Source organism: Pristiophorus japonicus, chromosome 10, assembly GCF_044704955.1.
Source record: "Pristiophorus japonicus isolate sPriJap1 chromosome 10, sPriJap1.hap1, whole genome shotgun sequence".
Lineage (NCBI taxonomy): Eukaryota > Metazoa > Chordata > Chondrichthyes > Pristiophoridae > Pristiophorus > Pristiophorus japonicus.
Window position 1 is genome coordinate 115,723,126 of NC_091986.1, and position 15,773 is coordinate 115,738,898.

At 45.5% G+C, this 15,773-nt stretch overlaps 1 protein-coding gene across 1 annotated transcript in view; it reads right to left on the reverse strand.

Moving 5' to 3' along the window:
• LOC139275067 (coiled-coil domain-containing protein 81-like) overlaps positions 1-15,773 on the reverse strand; it is a 214,617-nt gene that overhangs the window by 37,184 nt on the left and 161,660 nt on the right. Inside the window, exon 10 of the mRNA XM_070892012.1 lies at positions 7,975-8,082. Coding sequence (XP_070748113.1) covers positions 7,975-8,082 — 108 coding nt within the window. The remainder of the gene's footprint in view (positions 1-7,974; positions 8,083-15,773) is intronic.

The following is a 15,773-nucleotide window of genomic DNA, read 5'->3' on the forward strand; positions in this document are numbered from 1 at the left end:
CGGGAAATTGTGTTAGGGAAATTGATGGGGTTGAAGGCCGATAACTCCCTGGGGCCTGATATTCTGTAAGTACCCAGAGTACTTAAGGAAGTGGCCTAGAAATAGTGGATGCATTGGTGATCATTTTCCAACAATCTATCGACTCAGGATCAGTTCCTATGGACTGGACGGTAGCTAATGTAACACCATTTTTTAAAAAGGGAGGGAGAGAGAAAGCGGGTAATTATAGACCGGTTAGCCTGACATCAGTGATGCGGAAAATGTTGGAATCAATTATTAAGGATGAAATAGCAGCGCATTTGGAAAGCAGTAATAGGATCGGTCCAAGTCAGCGTGGATTTATGAAGGGGAAATCATGCTTGACAAATCTTCTGAAATTTTTTGAGTAGAGTGGACAAGGGAGAACCAGTGGATGTGATGTATTTGGATTTTCAAAAGGCTTTTGACAAGGTCCCACACAAGAGATTGGTGTGCAAAATCAAAGCACATGGTATTGGGGGTAATATACTGACGTGGATAGAGAACTGGTTGGCAGTCAGGATGCAGAGAGTCGGGATAAACAGGTCCTTTTCAGAATGGCAGGCAGTGACTAGTGGAGTGCCGCAGGGCTCAGTGCTGGGACCCCAGCTCTTTACAATATACATCAATGATTTGGATGAAGGAATTGAGTGTAATATCTCCAAGTTTGCAGATGACACTAAACTGGGTGGCAGTGTGAGCTGTGAGGGGGACGCTAAGAGGCTGCAGGGTGACTTAGACAGGTTGGGCAAATGCATGGCAGCTGCAGTATAATGTGGATAAATGTGAGATTATCCACTTTGGGGGCAAAAACGCAAAGACAGAATATTATCTGAATGGTGGCAGATTTGGAAAAGGGGAGGTGCAACGAGACCTGGGTGTCATGGTTCATCAGTCATTGAAAGTTGGCATATAGGTACAGTAGGTGATGAAGAAGGCAAATGGTATGTTGGCCTTCATAACTAGGGGATTTGAGTATAGGAGCAGGGAGGTCTTACTGCAATTGTACAGGGCCTTGGTGAGGCCTCACCTGGAATATTGTATTCGGTTTTGGTCTCCTAATCTGAGGATGGACATTCTTGCTATTGAGGGAGTGCAGCGAAGGTTTACCAGATTGATTCCCGACATGGCTGGACTGAGATATGCGGAGAGACTGGATCAACTGGGCCTTTATATATTGGAGTTTAGAAAGATGAGAGGGTTTCTCATAGAAACATACAAGATTCTGACGGGACTGGACAGGTTAGATGTGTGTAGGTTGTTCCTGATGTTGGGGAAGTCGAGAACCAAGGGACACAGTCTTAGGATAAGGGGTAGACCATTTAGGACTGAGATGAGGAGAAACTTCTTCACTCAGAGAGTTGTTAACCTGTGGAATTCCCTGCCGCAGAGAGTTGTTGATGCCAGTTCATTGGATATATTCAAGAGGGAGTTAGGGGATTACGGCTAAGGGGATCAAGGGGTATGGACAGAAAGCAGGAAAGGGGTACTGAGGGAATAATCAGCCATGATCTTATCGAATGGTGGTGCAGGATCGAAGGGCCAAATGGCCTACTCCTGCACCTATTTTCTATGTTTCTATGGGACAGTTGATGAGCAATGGCAGACATTTAAGGAGATATTTCATAACTCGCAACAAAAATATATATCCCAATGAGAAGAACAGACTGCAAGAGTAGGGATAACCATCCGTAGCTAATTAAGGAAATAAGGGAGGGTATCAAATTGAAAACAAAGGCATACAAAGTGGCCAAGTCTAGTGGGAGGCCAGAGGATTGGGAATTTTTTTTAAGCCAGTAGAGAATGACTAAAAACATGATTAAAAGAGGGAAGATAGATTATGAAAGTAAACTAGCACGAAATATAAAAACAAATAGAAAAAGTTTCTACAGGTACATAAAAAGGAAAAGAGTGGCTAAAGTAAATGTTGGTTCCTTAGAGGATGAAACTGGGGGATTAATAATAGAGAACAAGGAAATGGCAGAGATGTTGAACAAATATTTTATATTGGTCTTCATGGTAGAAGACACTAAAAACTTCCCAATAGTGGATAACCAAGGTAGGGAGGAACTTAATACAATCATTATCACTAATGAAGTAGTACTAGGTAAAATAATGGGACTAAAGGCGGACAATCTCCTGGACCTGATGCCTTACATCCTAAGGTCTTAAGAGCAGTGGCTGCAGAGATAGTGGATGCATTGGTTGCAATCTACCAAAATTCCCTGGATTCTGGGTCGGTCCCAGCAGATTGGAAAACAGCAAATGTAACGTCCCTATTTAAAAAAGGAGGCAGAAAAAAAAGCAGAAAACTATAGACCAGTTAGCCTACCGTCTGTTGTTGGGAAAATGCTGGCGTCCATTATTAAGGAAGCAGTAACGGGATATTTGGAAAAGCATGATTCAATCAAGCAGAGTCAGCGTGGTTTTATGAAAGGGAAATCATGTTTGACAAATTTGCTGGTGTTCTTTGTGGAAGTAACGAGCAGGGTGGATAAGGGGGAACCAGTGGATGTGGTGTATTTGGATTTCCAGAAGGCATTCGATAAGGTGCCACATAAAAGGTTACTGCACAAGATAAAAGTTTACGGGGTTGGGGGTAATATATTAGCATGGATAGAGGATTGGCTAACTAACAGAAAACAGAGAGTCGGGATAAATGGGTCATTTTCCGGTTGGCAAACAGTGACTAATGGGGTGCTGCAAGGATCGGTGCTGGGGCCTCAACTATTTACAATCTATATTAATGACTTGGATGAAGGAACCGAGTGTAACATAGCCAGGTTTGCTAATGATGCAAAGCTGGATGGGAAAGCAATTTGTGAGGAGGACACAAGAGATCTGCAAAAGGATATAGACAGGCTAAGCGAGTGGGCAAAAATTTGGCAGATGGAGTATAATGTGGGAAAATGTGAGGTTATCCACTTTGGCAGAAATAATAAAAAAGCAAATTATAATTTAAATGGAGAAAAATTGCAAAGTGCTGCAGTACAGAGAGACCTGGGGGTCCTTGTGCATGAAACACAAAAAGTTAGTATGCAGGTACAGCAAGTAATCAGGAAGGCAAATGGAATGTTGGCCTTTATTGCAAGGGGGATAGAGTATAAAATCAGAGAAGTCCTGCTTCAACTGTACAGGTTTTTGGTGGGGCCACACCTGGAGTACTGCGTACAGTTTTGGTCTCCGTATTTAAGGAAGGATATACTTGCATTGGAGGCTGTTCAGTGAAGGTTAACTAGGTTGATTCCGGAGATGAGGGGGTTGACTTATGAAGATAGATTGAGTAGGTTGGGCCTATACACATTGGAGTTCAGAAGAATGAGAGGTGATCTTATTGAAACTTAAAAGATAATGAGGAGGCTCGACATGGTGGATGCAGAGAGGATATTTCCACTCATAGGGGAAACTAAAACTAAGGGACATAGTCTTAGAATAAGGGGCCACCTATTTAAAACTGAGATGAGGAGAAATGTTTCTCTCAGTGGGTTATAAATCTATGGAATTCTCTGCCTCAGAGAGCTGTGGAAGTTGGGTCATTGATTATATTTAAGACGGAGATAGACAGATTTTTGAGCGATAAGGGAGTAAAGAGTTATGGGGAGTTGGCAGGGAAGTGGAGCTGAATCCATGATTGGATCAGCCATGATCTTATTGAATGGCAGAGCAGGCTCGAGGGGCCAAATGGCCTACTCCTGCTTCTATTTCTTATGTCCTTATGAAGATAGTAATAGATTTCAAGAAGACATAGACAGGCTGTTGGAATGGATGGACATATGCCAGAGAAGTGTGAGGTGATACATTTTGGTAGGAAGAATGAGGAGAGACCATTGTCTTGTCTGCCAAAATTGTTCATCATTCCAGAATCATTTTGGAATGCAAAGATATACCTCGGCTTCTATTCTCCACTGCTAACTATCTTCTTAAATCTCTTTCCCCTGTCTCCTCCACCCTCACCTCCAACAACGTGTGGGGAGCTCATGGACTTCTTTGTCTCTAAGATTGAGATCACCCGGGCTAAACTTCCCCTAAAGTTCCCCCACCCCCACCCCCGCTCTAGTCCTGACCGCACATCTTTCTCCAGTTTCTCTCCGATCTCCCCTCATGACCTCTCTGCGTTCATCTTGTCCATGAGACCCACTTCCTGCTCTCTCGACTCTAATCCCACCAAACTGCTGACCATTGCTGGCTCTCATGTTAGCTAACATTGTTAACGGTTCTCTGTCCTCGGGTACTGTCACTCCTCCTTCCAATCTGCTGTCATCACCCCACTCCTCAAAAAACAAAGCTCTGACCCCTCTGTCCTTGCAAACTACCGCCTGATCTCCAACCTCCCTTTCCTCTCCAAAGTCTTTGAGTGTGTTGTCGGCTCCCAAATCCTTGCCCATCTTTTCCGCAACTCCACGTTTGAATCCCTCCAATCAGATTTCCGCCCCTGCCACAGTATCAAAATGGCTCTCATCAAAGTCACAAATGACATACTGCACTCGCCTGGTTCCATTCTTATCTATCTCATTGTAACCAGAGAATCACCTGCAATGGCTTCTCCTCCTGCTCCCATATTGTTACCTCTGGTGTCCCCCAAGGATCAATCCTTGGCCCCCTCCTATTTCTCCTCGACCTGCTGCCTCTTGGCGACATCATCTGAAAACACATGTACGCTGACGACACCAGCTCTACCTCACTACCACTTCTCTTGACACCTCCACGGTCTCTAAACTGTCAGACTGCTTGACCGACATTCAGTTCTGGATGAGCAGAAATTTTCTCCAATTAAATATTGGGAAGATTGAAGCCATTGTTTTCGGTCCCCGCCACAAACTCCGTTCCCTAGCTACTGGTTCCATCCCTCTCCTTAATATCTGTATGAGGCTGAACCACACTGTTCGTAATCTTGGTGTCATATTTGACCCTGAAATGAGCTTCCGACGACATATCCACTGCATAACTATGACGGCCTATTTTCACCTCCATAACATCGTCCGTCTCCGCCCTTGCCTCAGCTCATCCGCTGCTGAAACCCTAATCCATGCCTTTGTTACCTCTAGACTTGACTATTCCAATGTACTCCTGACTGGCCTCCCACATAGTACCCTACTTAAACTTGAGATAATCCAAAACTCAACTGCCTGTGTCCTAACTCGCACCGAGTCCCGTTCATCCATCACCCCTGTGCTTACTGACCTACATTGGCTCCCGATTAAGCAATGCCTCGATTTCAAAATTAGCATCTTTGTTTTCAAATTCCTCCATGGCCTTGCCCCTCCCTCTTCCAGCCCCACAATCCCCCTTTCCCTACCGGGATATCTGCACTCCTCTAAATCTACTCGCTTAAGTTTCCCTGATTATAATCGTTCAATGATTGGTGGCCATATCTTCTGTTGCCTTGGCCCTAAGCTCTGGAATTCCCTCCCTAAACCTCTCCACTTCTCTACCTCTCTCTCCTCCTTTACGGCGCTCCTTAAAACCTACCTCTTTCACCAAGCTTCTGGTCACCTGTCCTAATTTTCTCCTTATGTGGCTTGGTGTCAATTTTTTTGTATTCTAATACTCCTGGGACATTTTACTACATTAAAGGCATTATATAAGTACTTGGGGCTGGATTCTCGGTCTTCTGCCACCACTGTTAACACCCTGGAGGGGCGGCAGTGGTAAGCACTTCCGGGCGGGCAGCCAGCTTCCAGCGCCCAGCAGGAACATTCGGTGCTAGTTTCGACTGGGCACGGAGCATTACTGCCCGGAAGAGGCGAGCAGGTGTGCATCGCCCCTGGTTGCGACACCGGCTTGATTTTTGGCCAACACCAATCCATAGTACTCCGTAGAGCACTGTACGAAGGACTGGCATTAGAGAATTAGAGATTCATAGTAGATGGGGATCATGTACATATATATTTAGTTGTGGTCATTGACCAACTAATCTTACCCATGATTCTCTGTGGACAGGTGAATGTACGCAAAGACAGTCAAAAAGCAGTTTTGACTAAGCTCAGATAACAAGCAGCCATAGGCTGCTGGTGAAGGTCAGATTGTTAAATGACATGCAAAGTAGGAATTAGAGTTTGTTTAACAAAACTAATTACAAATATATTTGAACTATAGTTTGTATAAAGAAACATAAAATAAGGCAGATCATTGGAGTTAGGCTATCCATCTGTTAGATTGAAGTGAGATAGTCTGGACATCACCAAGACTAGAGAGACAGTTTGAAATGGGCCCCTGGTACTGCTTGTTAGGAGTAAAAGAGATAAGGTGAATTCCAGTGAGGTGGAAGAATGTACAACATGGACAAAGTAGGGTTGATGGAAAATTACTGGAGGCAGGCGTGGCCAAGATACTACCTCTGGTCTGAGTTACAATGGTATTTTGACCACTAGAACCAATTTTAAAAAAGGTGATTTTGTTAAAGACCATATATGGACACTGGCCAAACGAACCTTTTGATAAGAAATTGGTTAAAACATCGATACTCAAGGAATAGCTTCATACAGAAACTGCTGGGAGAGCAAAGAACAGACTGAAGATAACGTCACCCATGTCCGAGAGATTCCAGAGACCAAGGGCTGCGAGCTTTTCGTTCAATTGTCGCCTTTTGTTAAGTATATTACGCTGTAAGCTTAATAAATCTTGATCTATTGCTCAAACATACTGACTGCTGCCTATTTGGTGTCTTGTCCAAGAACCTTTAAAAAGGCTACAGCACCCTGGTAGGAACACCTGTGGAAGCTGGCAATCCAAGCTGCAGCAGCCGCAGTGAGGTAAGTGCGATTGTTTTTTGGGGGTGTTTTGCGATTTATGTTATGGTGGCGCAAGTTATTTATTGGGAATGTTTTTGGTGGGTTTTTTTCAGGTTTGTTTTTCCCTCCAGACCACTCCGAGGCCAGCTGTTGAGCTTGAGATTTTCAATTGCTCAGCCCACCTGGTGTCATAAAAGAGGTGTGTAATGCCTCCCTTAGTGCTCCACCCCACACTCAGGGCGCTGATAATGAATTTTGCTGACTGAGGCGCAAACTGTTCCCAGGCACAAACTTTATCACCCTTCCACCATTACCACCCCAAAATGAGCAGAACCTAAAATCTAACCCAAGTTATTCTTGTCCCGAAACGGGCGCAGGACTCTTATTTACATATTGAATTGATGCCTGAGTTCAATTCTATTGGCTTCCAGGGCTGCCTAAAAAGAGGTCCTGACAAATTTAGCAATGGCCTGGGCATGGGCACAGATCTTCCCCCACTGCTGAAAATGGGGCAGAATTAGGGCTTTTGATCATCAAAGAAACCAAAGGTTGGGATAGATTCTGACTCAACCAGGTTTCTGTTCCTTCTGTGTAGTTCTGTGTTCCTGGGCTCCATGGGAATATCCAACAGATACGCCACCGTAGGGCCCAGTGGTACCAATGTCTGCAGAAGAAAGGCATAGGTAGTCTTCTGAGCCACAAATGGGCCACACCCAGAAAAATAATCAAACATAAATCTATCCTAGAGGGATTGATTGCTGTTTGATTTGGAGTTTCACAGCATGGGTGCATCTCCTAAAAGTCTGGCACCACTCTATTTCTTTGGACTGATAAGCCCATGACTCCCCCTCTTGGAGAGGATGCTTCTCCAAGATTCTGTTTACTCCACTGAATGGGTGATCCTGATATGCCGCTACTGAGGTGGCTATTCACCTATTATGGAATTGATTCCAGCCCCAGAATTTGGGACAAGTCATGGGAGGGCCAAAGTGGTGGGCAGAATTTCCCACGCTCCCTGCAGTGCCACTGTGCCATCAGAATTTCTACTTTCATGAATCACACTAATTTTAAACACGTAAAATATAGATTGCGTCATTTCTGCCATCAAAGTAGGTGGATTTTGTCTTTTAAATATTTAAACCTCGGGACTTTAAAATCAACGATCAAACATACATAAAGAAAATAATTCCAAAAATAAATTCCTAGCATGCTATTTATGTCTTACATAAAATTCTTTGCATTTTGAATTCTTCCGTCTCTTTTTGGCTTCAGCGACTCCTACATTGAATGCTGAAATCTTCTGGTTGTATTCTCTGTTAGCCATCATTTCACACTATTAAACAATGGAAACACATTAACTACAATTAACAACAAGAAGGTGAAAAATGGGACTAGAGAACATTTGTAGCACACATTGTTATTTAAGTAAACAAAGTTTTTTTAAAAACTACTTTTTACTTATACTCGTGTATGTTTAAGCCATAATAAACTGCATGATAAGCAAATGTGGGGTTTTTAAACCATGAAAATGATCTTTTTGCTAAAAGATAACATGTAAAAGACGATATTGGTGTAGCAAACATTCCTCCCTTTGAGTTCATTAATGTGATTGTATTTTATCTGAATATTAAGGAGCCACCATTTTCGATGCGTTGTCAACGCATGAGAGAAATTTTTAACGTCTCGCTTCAGGCGCCGTCCCCAATCACGAAATTCAGTGTTGACGCTTAAAGAATCGATAGCAACGTAAAATCTGGATGCCCTGTGCCGCACAAAGTGGGCCGTTAAGTGTGGGCTCAACATCCGGGACTTAGGCAGCATTTGGAGAGACAAAGTGGCGCCACCTGGATTGAATTGAGGTGTTGATTATTAGCCTCAACGTCTCTTGGCTATATTCGTTTCCTACGCACGCACTCAGTCAGTGAGTATGGCAGACCTTGTAGCAGCAGCTCGTCAGCATGCCCACCGGATCACGGATGCCGCACTGGATGCACTCCTCGATGCCTTGGAGAGGCATTGGCAGGTGCTGAGGACAGAGGCTGGGAGGAGACCCCAACCCCAAACGTACTGAAGGCTATCAAGGGAAATTGCAGAGCAAGCGTCTGCGAGTGACACCGTCCCAAGCACAGCATTGCAATCAACCGACAAGGGAATAAGAGATCATGGGGAGTGGGCAGGGAAGTAGACCTGAGTCCATGATCGGATCAGCCATGATCTTATTAAATGGCGGAGCAGGCTCGAGGGGCCGTATGGCCTACTCCTGCTCCTATTTCTTATGTTCTTATGTAGAAAAAAGTGGAATGACCTGACACGGCTAGTGAGGGTGAGTATCTTTAATTTCAAACTTCAACATGCTCTGCTCTGATCTCAATGTGCAGTCTCTGCTCAATATAGTGTTTCCGAATCCATGCTCTAAGTGGGTGAGGCCACAGTCAAGGTTCCCATTTTCAGCCTTACCCACTGCAAAGGCCTGCATGTGCTGTTAACCTTGCTACTCAGTTCGACAGACCCACCCCACATGTTGTTGATTCTTCAGTCTTCATATGCGTCTCAAAGATGGTAGCCTCCCTGGTACTGTTAGATCCTGGCACCCGAATTCAAGCATTGCCACAGCAAGTCCATGCTGCGAATGGTGGTTACATCGAGCTGTGAAGACTGTCATAGAGTAAAATGTACTAAACATCGAGCTGTGAAGACTCTCATAGAGTAAAATGTAGTAAAGTATATAAGGCACTTGGGACACTCTGATAGAAGGCCTCTAAATCTGACTTTCTGTTTAATGTTACAGGCGAAGCTCGCACACAACCTACGGGAGCAAATGCAGACTGGTAGAGGGGAGCCAGACCTCCAAGTGCTCAATCCGTTGGAGGAACGGATAACTGCCCTGATGGGCGTTCAAGTTGATGCGATGCCGGGACAGTGATGGTATGTTGAGTTCTTCTGCAGTGACCTGAAGGACACTTGGCCCTCACACCATCGACGTGCAGCTATTTCCATGAGACTGGCATTCACGAATGCCTTTCCCACTCCTGACCCCCTCCCTTGCAGGTAACCGCTGTTCTGTGTTTGTGCTTTCAGATGACCAGCCAGATCCACCGGGGCCTTCTCGGGGGGCCTTCCACGGATGCAGATGGTGGTGACAATCAACAGGACGAGGAGGAGTAGGAGGACGACATCTCCTTCAACCTCACACAGGAGTCTGCGCCGTCTGAGAGCGGGGCCAGCAGCATTGCTTACCAAGGAGTGGTGGGGGAGGTGGAGGTGGGTAATACTCCTGGACTTATTGGCCTCCAGCAATGCCACGGGGGAGAGGAAGCCCGGGGACCAACTCCCCGGAGGGTGGGTGCGCGCCTGAGTGATGCTCTGATGATGAGCCCGACTTAGAGGTTCGCAAGACAATCCCTGCAATTGCACAGTGATCTGCTGGGTGCACTAACAAGGGTACCACAGAGACTTGATACACTAACTGTGAGGATGGAGCAGTCCGCCTTAACTATTGCTCATGCCTCTTAGCAACCCATCGAGCCCATCCTTGGTAGATACCAATGGATGCTGGATGTAAACAGTGACCATGGGGTCCCAGACATGGTGGCACAGGCTATGGCTGACATTGCAGTGGCCATTGAGCACCAGGCCGATGCTATTGTAGACCTCCATACTCAAATGTCATCAGTGTGTGGTGTCCTAAGTCAGCTCTCTGGTGTACTGCAGTCGCAGACACTTTTGATGCAGAGGCAAATAGATTCAACGGACACACTGATCACTACCATCCAGTCTAGGGTCACATCGGTTGAACAGGGCGTAACCTTGCCGAACCAGGGCAGCAATCTGATCTCACCCAGATTTCTGCAGATGATGATGCTCTGCCCCGGGGGAGTATCAGTCTGTTGGGCCAGTTGGACTATGATGTCGTTTCTCAGGCCCACATCATTCTGCCTTCGCAACTGCTGCTCTCTGCACCCCATCCACAACAGAGTGTTTCCACCCATGCTGAGGTTATGCAGTCCGCAGCTGGGTCTTCCAGGGCCTGAGCTGGTTGGAGACATCCTGCTATGCCATCATGTGTGGCTCCGGATCCAAGTCAGCAACCGACTACCAGCCTTGCTGAAGGCCCTGAGACTCCATTGAGGAGGAGCAGTAGGTGTGGGAGAGGGGGAATGGGAAGGAGCGGTAAAGCCCCCTTTAAGACAAAGTAAAGACCTGTGGGAAGGTGGCCACATATGCTAAATTTGTGAAGATATGAGCTTTTAAAACTAGTTGCACTTGTATGAGATGGCTAGGTTGTTGCAATGTAAGCTCATGTAAATTGTTGCACTCGGATGAACGATGCAACAATTGTTTGGAACTCACCAGAGATGCTACCTTATTACAAAATGAACTGATCTCAATAGGTGCACTTGGATGTCTCTGAGAATGTTTGAAGGGGTTTTGTGAGTATGTTGATGTGTTGGGGATGAAGTTGTTGTCTTGTGCTTGTTTTCAGCACACATGATTTTGTTTGCAATATACCAAGTTTGAATTGTTCACATGATGAGGCACGGATTTTTAAAGATGGAGGGCTGCAGGGTGTGCAGCGATGTGTTGAGTTGATGCCCAGGTGTATAGGCTGGCCATTCGGCATGTCAAGAGTCATTCAATGGAATCGATGAATGGTGAGTCTCTGACGAGCAGCCCTTCCAGCCGCAGCAATGTCATGCTGCCTCCTCTGGTGAGGCTCCTCGTCTTCCTCCTCATAGTCGTCATCCTCCCGAGGTGGATCATCCATTCCTGGTGTTAATGGCTGGCTCCTCATAATGTCCAGGTGGTGCAGCATGCAGCAGACAATGGTGATCATGGAGACTCTATCAGGTGAGTACTGGAATGCCCCTCCAGAGCAGTCAAGGCAGCGAAAACGCTGCTTCAGAACCCCGATAGTTTACTCAATAATGGCCCGGGTTGTGGTATGGCTGGTGTTGTAGCGCTGCTCGGCAGGGGTGCTGGGATTGCGGAGAGGTGTCATCAGCCAGGGGACCACGCCATATCCTTTGTCACCCAGCAGGCAGCCACGGCTTGAAGAGTCGTGGCACAGTGATCTCCCGCAGGATAAAGACATCGTGACGGCTGCCAGGATATCGGGCAATGACAGTGAGGATCATCTGCCTGTGATTGCAGACCAGCTGTATGTTGAGGGAGTGGAACCCCTTGCGATTTTGAAAGATCTCTCCATTGTGGGGCAGGACCCTCAATGCCACATGTGTACAATCAATGGCTCCTTGCACCCTGGGGAAGCCCGCTATCCTGCCAAAGCCAGGAGTGCGCTCATCCTTTGACATACTGAACTTGATGTAGTCCATTGTTTTCCGTAGAGAGCGTGGTCACCTGGCGACTGCAGCAATATACTGCAAACTGTGAGATGTTGCATATATCGCCTACAGGAGATTGGAATATGCTGGTAGCATAAAAGTTCAGTGCTACTGTCACTTTCACTGCCACTGACAGCGAGGTCCTGGTGCCGATGTCAGCTGCCAGGTATGTCCGCAGAAGGTTGCATAGCTCCGTGACCACCTTCATGCGGAACCTCAGCCTTCTAGAGCATTGCTCCTTGGACATCTTAAGATAAGAGTAATGCGCACAGTAAACCCTGCGTGTGTATGGCCTCCTGCTCCACCATCTGGGGCCTCTCCTCTGGAGAGATCCACATTTGCCCTAAGCTGTCTCTGCAAATGGCGCCTTTCAAGTTGGTGCCGCAGCACAATGTGGTGTGCCATCACTGCCCCCATCACTTGGCACAGGTCACTGTGAAATGGAGATTTCAAATTTACCCAATATGGAAGCCAATGTGTCCCAGATACTAGTAGTCAATCCGACGAGTCAACAGCCGTCCGACGTCAACACCCTACTGCCTGCGAGCATCAAATGCAGCACTGACCGAGACCTCTGAGCCCCGGCTGCAACTCCATTTAAATAACGGCCCAGATTAGTTTCTCCGTCTTGTGCAGTCCAATTTTTTCATGTGTCATGGATGCCAACCGTTAAGTGAGGCGGCAAAAGTGAATGTGGTGAGAAGGGCGCCAAGGAGGCATTGCATGTGTACTGATGTCATGATTTCCATGGGGTTAGCCGGTGGTATGTTATGTTTTAACCCCCTTAAAAAAATTAGCACCAAATTTCGCGTCAGGCATGAACAGCACCGAGCGGCATTCCCAACCGCCTAACTCCCAGTTAACATCTAACACCAGCGTTATCAACAGGCATTAGCAACCAAATTTTGATCCCGAGATGTTTGGACAAACAAAATTTCCCCTTGATATTGGATATTCAGCTTTTAGTGTGCATTAAAATTTCAACAATATAATAAAACTATCAAGGAATTGTGACATTCTTTTCAAAGGAGAGTTTACTAACAGTTTTACAATCTTTTTGCCAATTACACCATTAATTATGATTTCTCCATAATCTAATTAGTCATTGTACAATAGATTACTATCGAGTAAAATAGCTCACAACTCTGCTGAGTAAATTATTCATTTTTTTGCAAATAAAAAGAAATATCAGAGCTCTTCTAATGCCTCGATTGGCAAATATGGAGCTTCCCTAATTGCTTGTCATTGAAATGAGCCATATATACTAGTCTTATAGATTTGATTATGGTTCTGTGCTGAGTTGGCTGATCTAAGCCAGCAAGGCAGTATGGACATTACAGTTGGCCTCAGTGCACCAGAATAGAGAGGAGAAACAATGGTCAACCTCGGTCTCCGGTCCTAATTCTAACTAAGTGATCCCTGCTCACCTGTGTTGCCCCTCACAGTCAAGTATCCTGCCAATGCGGTTTACGCTTAGACAAATAACAGAAAAACTACTGGATTGCACCAGTGAAACGATATTCAGAGACTATATGAGAGAGGTTTTTTTTTTAATCATTAAAACAAAATAAATTATATTTTTGTTGTGTAAAACAGGCGTGCCAAGGTTATGAAATGACAGGAATTTTACCATGCAAGCAAAAGGCACTTGCTGACCTTTCACCAATTTTTCTTTTGGCAAATTGAAATACCACATTGAAGGGCCATGGCTTATTATGTAAGGCACTTACCCACCAATAACCTGCTCACCGATGCCCAGTTTGGGTTTGGCTCCAGACCTCATTACAGCCTTGGTCCAATCATGGACAGAAGAGCTAAATTCCAGAGGTGAGGTGAGAGTGACTGCCCTTGACATCAAGGCAGCATTTGACAGTGTGGCATCAAGGAGCAGGAGTAAAACTAAAGTCAATGGGAATCAGGGGGAAAACTCTCCACTTGCTGGAGTCATACCTAACACAAAGCAAGATGGTTGTGGTGGTTGGAGGTCAAACATCACAGCCCCAGGACATCACTTCAGAAGTTCCTCAGGGCAGTGTCCTAGGCCCAGCTATTTTTAGCTGCTTCATCAATGACCTTCCCTCACATCATTAGATCAGAAGTCTGGATGTTCACTGATGATTGCACAGTGTTCAGTGTGATTCGCAATTCCTCAGATAATGGAGCAGTCCATAGCCGCATGCAGCAAGACCTGGACGACATTCAGGCTTGGGCTGATAAGTGGCAAGTAACATTCACGTCACACAAGTGCCAGGCAATGACTATCTCCATCAAGTGAGAGTATAACTGTTTTGTATGTAATAACTCAATAGACTGAATACTGTAAACTAGCACAGATACAAACCTGGCTCTGCTTTATTAGGGCCCAAAGCGATTACATTACAAGATGGCTGGCCTTTTATACCTGGGCCGCACACACGTGCGTACAGCCCAATGACCTCCGACAGTGACGCCACCTGGAGGCTAGTAATCCCAAGCATACATACATGACAATATCCCCCTTTGAGATATTAATAACAGTCTTTTTACAAATTGAGACGGTCCAGGGCTTTCCGCTCCAGAGTTGATCGTCTCAGCCCAATTCCAGCCTTGGGCGAGTGTTCTGAGTCTGTTATGACTGGGGGCTGGGTAGCCGATCTGATGGTGTGAATGTTTAAAAATGTATCGAGACATTGAAGTTGAGAACGTGGGAATTGTATAGGGACAATATAAGCTAACAAAGAATTCATGGAGGAATAGCCATGACATCTCAGACTCGAGACTGCGAAATGTTACAACACTAACACATATTGAAACAAAACCCACAGCTTGCAGAAAAACCTCAAGGTCTTATTATAAATCATGTTATTAACCTGAAACATTAACAGAAGGTCTTTGTTTAAAATCAGACCATACTTAGGTCGGCTTATGAGTGGACAAAGGGAAAGAGGAATCAAAAGGGATAGGCTGGACTAGGATGTCACTCCAGCCCTATCTTGTTATCTTTTGCCGAAAATGTATAACCATCATCCCTTTACAATGTAACGTCACTTTGTCCGTAGGAAGTGGGTGCGTTCTATCAGAGTTGCATTCCTTCTGTCTGATAAGGTCCCCGATCGGGATTTGCTTTTTAAATAAAAGCTTGCTTTGTTTAAAGCACAAACGGTATTCGTTTCAGTAATTTTGCTGAACCAGATTGAGGGAAAAGAATCCAGAAATCAACATTTGGTGTCAGAAGTGGGATCTCAACGGACAACTGCCGAAAACTTGCGAATTAAGAGCCAGACTAGCCTTGGACGAGACGAGGGGAAAGTGGCCACTGGAGTGAGTATGATTTCAATACTGCTCCAGTTTCCCCCGGTTTCAAAAGTCTGAGGAAAGTTTAGCCACTCGCTGGTTCTCAGGTAGTGTCTGAACGAGATCCAGGACAATCTGGTGAATACCTTTCAAACTTAGAATAGGGATAGAGATAGGGAAATTGCGCGGTGATGCAAACCAAGCAGCGACTTGGAAAGATAGGTTAGAATAGGTAAGTATTGCGCGGTGACGCAAACCAAGCGGCGACTTGGAAAGATAGGTTAGAATAGGTAAGTCTGCCTGGGTTCGAGGCCCAGAGCCTGCCTGATTTCGAGGCCCAGTGTCTGTGTGGGTTTGAGGCCCAAGTAGATCCATGCGGCGACACGGAAAGTAGGGATAGTTAGAGCTA